Source organism: Oncorhynchus keta, chromosome 28, assembly GCF_023373465.1.
Source record: "Oncorhynchus keta strain PuntledgeMale-10-30-2019 chromosome 28, Oket_V2, whole genome shotgun sequence".
NCBI lineage: Eukaryota > Metazoa > Chordata > Actinopteri > Salmoniformes > Salmonidae > Oncorhynchus > Oncorhynchus keta.
Window position 1 is genome coordinate 34,469,153 of NC_068448.1, and position 9,722 is coordinate 34,478,874.

General features: G+C 43.4%; 1 protein-coding gene across 1 annotated transcript; it reads right to left on the reverse strand.

Moving 5' to 3' along the window:
• Window positions 1-642: 642 nt before the first annotated feature.
• LOC118361088 (E3 ubiquitin-protein ligase TRIM35-like) lies at window positions 643-2,559 on the reverse strand. The gene has a single exon (XM_035740841.2). It carries the CDS (start codon window positions 2,338-2,340, stop codon window positions 1,057-1,059), a length of 1,284 nt encoding a protein of 427 aa, XP_035596734.1. The 5' UTR covers window positions 2,341-2,559; the 3' UTR covers window positions 643-1,056.
• Between the last annotated feature and the right edge of the window lie 7,163 nt (window positions 2,560-9,722).

Sequence of the window (9,722 nt, forward strand, 5' to 3'; positions counted from 1 at the left end):
CATGATTTTCCATATAACGCAAAGCCCCTATATAAAACACCTACTCAGAGGAGGAACCTGTTCAAGGTTCATCTCCAGTAAGTGTTCTGTAACAGGGAGATATGTGATCGATAATGATGATGATGATATTTGGAAGGTGTTCCTAATGTTTGGTATACACAGTGTATGTGGCGTACTATGAAACTTTAGGCTCGTGAGCCATCTTTCAGAACTACTGGCTAAAAGTATACAAAAGTACAAGAGGATCTCTAATAGAAGAAAACACAAAAGAAAATTGGTGCTCACTATTTCCTGAGGTGAACTGATTTGACCTTTCCATTTGAATTGGTCTTCCATTTGTTATACTCTAATGGCATCTGCTGGAAGGGATGTGATAAGTGTGCTGGGGTGTATGTCCAGGGCTCCTATTGCAACAGAGAACTAAAAGTCCAGGTCTCCCCTTCCTGTTTCAGTCCGTTTCCTTCCATTTGGTATCGAATGAACATGACCCAGGTCAAATGTTTTGAGGTTAGCAGCACAGCCCTGAAATCGAACATGCTATTAGACTGAGGTTAGAATTCAGCAATGGGAGAAATATACAAGAATGCGTGTGTATCATGTCGTACTGAAAGCCTCTAACCAATCAAGCAGTCTGAATTCTGGTCACATTTTTTAAATCAACTTTATTCACATCATAACTCGGGCTTGATTCAGTCCGTATCGCTGAAGTTCAGCTCTATAGAGTGATTGAAATGTGAAAGGCAATGTTTCCGCGGTCACGGAGTCTGCATTCACGGTAAAATCTGCATATCCCGGCTCAATTGGAATTACCTTTAGATTTCATATAGCACTGAACTTCAGCAAAATGGATTGAATCACGCCCCTACGATTAACATCACAAGTCTCACAGACGGGGATGAGCTAAGCATAAATTATATTATTTATTTATTTTCTTAAATTACTGTTCTGTTCAAATTATTTCAAATCATTATCCCAAATTGTATTTTTTTTCAGCACAAGATTCTAGCCTTTGAATTCATTTTGATAAGTTTCAATTGTAAGATGTGATCACATGCCTCACTGAGATGCCATTACTGTCAGAGACACCTCTGATTGGCAGATATGTATATCAGGGTTGTTGGCACCGCCAGCCAGTCCAACAAGAAAGTATGGGTACAGTCTCTCAGCAAACGTGTCTTTATGAGTATAGATGTGTGTCATATCTTTGGGGTCATAGAAAGACACCTCCCCACTGGTGAAGTCCAGCTGCACTCGGATCCTCTTCAGCTTCTCAAAAGCAAGGGGCTCACCCTTTCCACTTTGATACACACCATTCCTGTTCAGTATAGCCCAGATTCCATAAGCTGGTGAAGCAAGAATCTCCCCCTTCCTATCAATGGTTTCTTTAGCTACTCCCAGGTTCCACTCAGGATGGTCCCCCACCTCCACCTCCCAGATGTGCTTCCCTGAGCTGAAGCCCTCTGAGCCCAGAACCTTGGCATACTGTGTGAACCTCTCTGGGTTGTCAGTGATTTGCTGACCTATGTTATTAAATCTCACACTGGTCAGATTATCAGACACAGAGAGCCAGCGGTTTGCAGTGTTGGGGTTCAGAATCACAGGAGTGAATTGGACTATCTCCTTCATCTTCTCCCACACTCTGAACTGCAGGTTTCCCAGGTGTTTGGCCATGTCGATAAGCACCCCTGAGACCTGCTGTGTACCCGGCAATGTGCTGTTCTGGATGTATTTGTAGCTCACAGGGAATGTGCGGTCATCATTCTGCAGGTCCTGTTCAAGAGAAGAGATCTGCTTGAGAATTCTCTCCATCTCGCTGGCAATAGCCATGCCCTTCTGCTCCTCTTCCTCCCTGAGCGCAACCAGTCTGGCCTCTTCTTCCTCTCGCAGAAACCGGTGGAACTTTTCAAACTGCTCCCTCATCTGCCTCTCTGCGTCCGCACGTTGCTTCTTAATGTGGACCTCCATGCTTTTGTACATTTCTTGATTCTTTCGAAGACTCTCTAAATTGGATTTCAGTTCTTCCTTTTGATGAAACGCAGTCTTTTTCAGTGCTGGCACCTCTTCTAGAGTGCCTCTCTCCAGCTTCATAGCAAGATCATTCTGGCCCATCTTCCTCAGGATCGTCAGTGAGATCTTCACTGCTCCTTCATGGCTGTAGGCGCTGACCATCTTCTCCACGGTGTCCTCCCTGTCAGCGTTCTCCAGACGGCTCTTAGGAATAGGAAACCAGCCATCTGACATGTTCTTAGTCAGTAGATACTGAAATCTCTTCAGCTCGCTTGAGACCAAGCTATCCAGAGTGTCCAGCAGCAGCTCATGGACAGAAGCAGGAGTTGCCATTGTAGATTATCCAGAAGCTAAAATACAGTCAATAAACTTTGATCAACTTTACAACCTTCACTTTTAACAGCTGCGCTTAGAATTTACAGTTTAGATGGTATGTCCTTGTAATTGTTTCGTCTCTTGGTATTCGTCAGGAGAAACATTCCAGTTGTGTGTCGCAGTGAGAGTGAAAGTTATAAACAGTCTCTGTAATGACTTCTGATGGAACAAATCTATTTTCACTTTCGACAGCTTTCTTCCTGTTAGACATAGGTGGGAGGGGCTTCTAGGTTGTGCTAAACTTTCACGTTTTACTTTATTTTCCTTTATGCAGCACATACCTTTACCCACACACTTTTTCTTTATAATATTTATTTGTGTTATATATGTATACATACTGTTGCTATACCGGGGCGGCAGGTAGCCTAGTGGTTAGAGCATTGGGCCAGTAACCGAAAGGTTGAACTAACTGAATCCCTGAACTGACAAGGTAAAAATCTGTTGTTCTGTCTCTGAACAAGGAAGTTAACACACTGTTCCCTGGTAGGCTGTCATTGTAAATAAGAATTTGGTCTTAACTTCGCTTAGTTAAATAAAGATTCAATTTAAAAAATACTATAGTTATCATGCAATGTTGACGCTCTACCTAGTGACACATTAACCTTCTAATGCTGCCTGAGGAAGACCTTTGGCCGAAAGGTGTGGCACCATGCATAGCTGTGTATCCAAGTGTTGGATAGATGCCACATCTTTTCCATTATGGCTCCTGTGACATTATGAGCAGTGCCATTGAGGGCAATCTCCATTTTAAAGTACAGTAGTCAATGTCTTCTTCTTCTAGTTCTATAAGTTTATTGACAGTCGGTAGACAAACTGAAGGGTGCATACCGCCACCTAGAGTGTGTTGTCTGAACAGGCATGAAGCCAAGATTAGTAAATTACTGCCAGCTACAACTATCAAATGTTTGCTCAGGGGGTTGGAATTATGTGATCCTTCCTTAAAGGGGGCTGAACTCGCTGATTTTGCTTCGTTTTTTCACCCTCACATTAAGAAATGCTACAGTAGAAGCCAATCTAGAGTTTAAGTAGCGCTCGTTGGAGACCTCACCAGAACAACCGGGAGGTTTGCCTTTGTACTTGCCCTTCGGATAGCACACGCTTTGTCACATCCTGATCTGTTTCACCTGTCTTGTGCTTTTCTCCACCCCCCTCCAGGTGTCTCCCATTTTCCCCATTATCCCCTGTGTATTTATACCTGCGTTTCTGTTTGTCCGTTGTTGCTATAGTTACTAGTTGTCGCGGTTCCGACCATTTCTGCTTGCCCTGACCCCGAGCCTGCATGTGTTTGATGCGCGTCCTTTGGTGCGACGCAGACAGGGTAGCGTGAGTGTTAAAACAGAAGAGTCGTCTGTTCTTTCAAGTTTTGATGTTGAGTCTTTGCCTGACAAAGTGATGTTAGGATATTTTGTTATGCAAGCTTTTGTGTAATAAACGTCGTTACAGGTGTCAAGCTTATAGGCATGAGACAAAATAATGTGTAGCATTGGGGTAAGTAGTGGTATGTGTTAATTGTAAGGTTGCCCATGGAGCTGAGGATCAGAAATGCCCGGTGTGAGAGAGGCAGGTTGAGGTTACCAGGGACAGAATAGTGCAGAAGTTGTGGTATGCTGAGGCAGTGAAGAAAGTAAAGGAAGATGGGTCAAGGGGGAGGGATCCTGAGAGCCCCATTTGATGTGAGTAGTAGATCTGTACCAGTACAGAGGGATAGTCCAACAAGTGATATATGCTTCAGTATGACTGGATATTTAGCATTTATAGCAATGGTTATCAACTATACTGCAGGGATGTAACTTAAGTTGTGGTGGCAGCTGCAGAGAGGTATTTGAGTGTACAAGACTTGACATCAGAAGAGCTACAGCGTGTGTTGAGTGGTGGTGTCCCGTCCTTTCAGGCTGTTGGCCTAAGGGAGGACTAGATTGACTTAAATAGTGGAGTAGGGTGGTGGGTTTTGGTGAGTGTAGAATTAAATGGTTGGGTATTTGTTGATATGTTTTATTTTTTAAAGAAAAATATAAGGGAGTTATACTCCAGTATAGTAGGTGGTGGTAATACAACATTTATTGGATGCCAACTGCTGTTAAACCCTATTGAAGAAGGAACAAACAGGAGTTATCTTATGGGTGTGGTTTGATCAATGGGTTTGATGTGGGTGTTATGTTCACTATTAGGTGATTGGCAGTAGGAAGCCGTCTGCTTAAGTTTTCGAGATGATCGATCTCTGTGGACGGAGGAGCTTGTTTTTACATATTGTGTATATTTATTTATTCTGAAAATATTTCAGTTTGATGGCACTGTCAATTCTTGCAGATGTTATGTTCGCTAGATGGACAGGCAAATTCCGCCGCATACTAAAATGTAAACCAATTCAAACTTGTGTACTATCCATGGTAGTATCTCTGCTGATCACGTTATCCGCATCTAAGGTAGTAGACTGGTGATCTCCGTTCATCAAACTGCTATCAGGTAAAGTCTTATTTAATTTGTATTTAACTAGCTGTTTAGTTATAGAAACATGATACCAACAGTGCAAGCTGTAAAATGCCTCTCAAATTAGAACACAGCAACCTTGGTAATGTAGCTAGTTAGCTATCTACTGTAGTTACAACAAGTAGATCTGTTGCTAGCTAGCAGGAGCAGAAAGCATTATAACGAGCTAGCTTGTCATTCCGGGACAATGATCGTTTTAGCTTTCAGATTACTCCAAGTAATAATTTAGGACTACAAAAATCTATAGGACAAGTAGTATAAATATACTACAGTCATCAAGGCAGGACCCACTTATTGTATTCATACTGACAAATAAGAAATAACACATTATCCCTGTCAATAGTTGGAGTAGGATGATTGCAGAGCTTTCGGGATGTTCATTTTCGAGCTACAAACGACATTCCTTTGCTGTGATTTATTTGATTCATTCGTGTCTCTCACTTTTGTCTCACATGACCTATTCAGCTCTCCTGTGTCCTGCTCCCAGAGATCAACCAAGTGCTATTCACCAAGCATGGGCTGATTCCCTCACCTGTGAGAACCATCCGGCTGCAGTTTGAGCTAACCCTGCCGTCAGTATTTATACATTGGGACCACATATTGTCTTAGTCTAGTGCATTTTAGAATTGAAGAACACCCATTACAGATACATGTGCTTGTTTGAGTATATTTATTCATTGTCTCTCACTTTTGTCTCCTGTGATCTATTCACCAAGTCCTGCGGTTTGAACTAGCCCTGTCGTCACGATTTAGACATAAATGCAATGCAGCCTGTTTTCTTTTCTTTGTGGTTTTGTCTTACACAGTGTTAGGGTGGCAGGTAGCGTAGCGGTTAAGATCATTGGGCCAGTAATCGAAAGGTTGCTGGTTTGAATCTCTGAGCCGACTAGGTGAAAAATCTGTAATGTAAATGTCTCTCCACATCTCTGACCAGGGTGGGATACTTTTGATATGCCTATGGGGTCTGAGCACACAACGACGCACACAATGAAGGAGGAATACTGAAGCATGCATTGATATGTCTCCTTCGGAGGCTCAGGCTTTTGGCATAGATGGTAACGCTCTCATTACTGGACTGTAAGATTGTGCTCTCCCCGGCACTTGAAATATATTGATTGGTACTGTAGGTTATGCTATATCTAGATACTTCAAATACCTTTGCTATTGTCTCCGTAATCAATAAATGGTGAAACACTATTCGTGATGGTGTTCTTTGTTTGAATGTACAGTCCCTTTGTGTTTCCACATTTTGTTATGTTAGTCTTGTTCTAAAACATATTTGATTTTTTTTTTTTAAATCTATCTACACACAATACCACATAAGGACAAAGTGAAAACAAATGTATTACAAATAAAAAAACAAAGACCTTATTTACATAAGTATTCAGACCCTTTGCTATGAGACCCTTTGCCTTTATGGTAGAGTGGCCAGACAGAGGCCAGTCCTCCGTAAAAGCTGCTTGACCGCCGCTTGGAGTTTGCCAAAAGGTTTAACTCTTTGACTTGAATGCCAAGCGTCACATCTGGAGGATACCGAGCACCATCCCTATGGTGAAGCATGGTGGTGGCAGCATAATGCTGTGGGGATATTTTTCAGCGGCAGGGACTGGGAGACTAGTCAGGATTGAGGGAAAGATGAACAGAACAAAGTACAGAGAGATCCAGAGCGCTCAGGACCTGGTGCTAAGGATGACCTTCCAATAGGACAACGTCCCTAAGTACACAGACAAGACAACGCAGGAGTAGTTTCGGGGACAAGTCTCTGAATGTCTTTGAGTGGCCCAGCCAGAGCCTGGACTTGAACTCGATTAAAAATCTCTGGAGAGACCTGAAAACGCTCCTCCATCCAACCGGACAGAGCTTAAGACGATCTGCAGAGACGAATGGGAGAAACTCCCCAAATACAGGTGTGCCAAGCTTGTAGCATTGTACCCAAGAAGACTCGAGGCTATATCGCTGCCAAAGGTGCTTCAACAAAGTACTGAGTAAAGGGTCTGAATACTTGAGGAAATGTATGGGGTATTGTGTGTAGATTGAGGGGGAAAAACTATTAATCAACGTAACAAAATGTGGAAAAAGTCAAGGGGACTAAATAATTTCCAAATGCACTGTATATGCAGAATAAGTAGAATAAGTTAGTAGAATAATGAATGGATTGGAAAGATTTTGGCTTCGTCAACATTTAGGTTCATAGGAAAGTTTTTAAATAATTTAATCCACTTAAATATACTCACATTCACTGAACATTTAGTAGCCTTCTTTGAAACTAAAACGTTCATTTCCCAACAGATTTTTCTATAATCCTACTACAGGCTCCTTATCAAGATCAAAATGATGCCGACCAAGAGCACTGCCGTGCTTCTAGCTCTTAGGAAACTTTGCAGTATTTTGTTCTTTTTAATACACTGCTCAAAAAAATATAGGGAACACTAAAATAACACATCCTAGATCTGAATGAATGAAATATTCTTATTAAATACTTTTTTCTTTACATAGTTGAATGTGCTGACAACAAAATCACACAAAAATTATCAATGGATTTGGTGTGTGTGGCCTCCACGTGCCTGTATGACCTCCCTACAATTCCTGGGCATGCTCCTGATGAGGTGGCGGATGGTCTCCTGAGGGATCTCCTCCCAGACTTGGACTAAAGCATCCGCCAACTCCTGGAGAGTCTGTGGTGGATGGAGCAAGACATGATGTCCCAGATGTGCTCAATTGGATTCAGGTCTGGGGAACGGGCGGGCCAGTCCATAGCATCAATGCCTTCCTCTTGCAGGAACTGCTGACACACTCCAGCCACATGAGGTCTAGCATTGTCTTGCATTAGGAGGAATCCAGGGCCAACCGCACCAGCATATGGTCTCTCAAGGGGTCTGAGGATCTCATCTCGGTACCTAATGGCAGTCAGTCTACCTCTGGCGAGCACATGGAGGGCTGTGCGGCCCCCCAAAGAAATGCAACCCCACACCATGACTGACCCACCGCCAAACCAGTCATGCTGGAGGATGTTTCAGGCAGCAGAACGTTCTCCACGGCATCTCCAGACTCTGTCACATCTGTCACATGTGCTCAGTGTGAACCTGCTTTCATCTGTGAAGAGCACAGGGCGCCAGTGGCGAATTTGCAAATCTTGGTGTTCTCTGACAAATACCAAACGTCCTGCACGGTGTTGGGCTGCAAGCACAACCCCCACCTGTGGACGTCGGGCCCTCATATACCACCATCATGGAGTCTGTTTCTGACCGTTTGAGCAGACACTTGCACATTTGTGGCCTGCTGGAGGTCATTTTGCAGGGCTCTGGCAGTGCTCCTCCTTGCACAAAGGCGGAGGTAGCGGTCCTGCTGCTGGGTTGTAGCCCACCTACGGCCTCCTCCACGTCTCCTGATGTACTGGCCTATCTCCGGGTACCGCCTCCATGCTCTGGACACTACGCTGACAGACCCAGCAAACCTTCTTGCCACAGCTCGCAATGATGTGCCATCCTGGATGAGCTGCACTACCTGAGCCACTTGTGTGGGTTGTAGACTCGGTCTCATGCTACCACTAGAGTGAAAGCACCGCCAGCATTCAAAAGTGACCAAAACATCAGCCAGGAAGCATAGGAACTGAGAAGTGGTCTGTGGGACCACCTGCAGAACCACTCCTTTATTGGGGGTGTCTTGATAATTGCCTATAATTTCCACCTGTTGTCTATTCCATTTGCACAACAGCATGTGAAATTTATTGTCAATCAGTGTTGCTTCTTAAGTGGACAGTATGATTTCACAGAAGTGTGATTGACTTTGAGTTACATTGTGTTGTTTAAGTGTTCCCTTTATTTTTTTGAGCAGTGTATATTTCTTACATTACTAGCTCAGAACATTTGTTGTGTTATTACATACAGCCGGGAATAACTACTGGATATCAGAGCGACAGTAACTCACCAGCACTACCAGTATTACGACCAGGAATAAGACTTTCCCGAATCTGATCATTTGTTCACACTACCCAGGGAAATTGAACTGATTCCAGAGGCCGACCCAAAACACCGCCAGTGGAGGAGAGGTACTCGGAGTGGTCTTCTAGTTTGACTTAGGAGGCTCGTACACCACACACCGCTTACGAGTATATAACTCGCTAAAGCCTAGTGGTTAGAGCGTTGGACTAGTAACCGGAAGGTTGCGAGTTCAAACCCCGAGCTGACAAGGTACAAATCTGTCGTTCTGCCCCTGAACAGGCAGTTAACCCACTGTTCCCAGGCCGTCATTGAAAATAAGAATATGTTCTTAACTGACTTGCCTGGTTAAATAAAGGTAAAATTATTATTATTATTTTTTTTTTAAATTCAGTCTCTGGATAATAAAGTTGACGAGCTCAGGGCGAGGATTTCTTTCCAGAGAGACATCAGGGATTGTAACATACTCTGTTTCACCGAAACATTGCTCTCTTGGGATATACTGTCAACAAAAGTTGACAGTCCGTCCAGCCAGTTGGGTTCTCAGTTCATCGCGCAGACAGGAATAAATAATATCTCCGGGAAGAAAAAGGTCCGGGGTTTATATTTCATGATTAACGACTCATGGTGGGATTGTGATAACATACTAGGAACTCAAGTCCTTTTGTTCACCCGACCTAGAATACCTCACAATCAAATGCCGACCGTATTATATTCCAAGAGAATTCTCTTCAGTTAAAGTTACAGCCGTGTATATCCCCCCTCTAGCCGATACCACAACGGCCCTCAAAAAACTTCACTGGACTTTATGCAAACTGGAAACCACATATCCTGAGGCCTCATTTATTGTAGCTGGGGATTTCAACAAAGCAATTTTGAGAAACAGGCTGCTGAAGTTATATCAACACATTGACT

Excerpts from the sequence above, each read along its gene's own strand:
- LOC118361088 (XM_035740841.2), bottom strand. The coding sequence starts at position 2,340 with ATGGCAACTCCTGCTTCTGTCCATGAGCTGCTGCTGGACACTCTGGAT.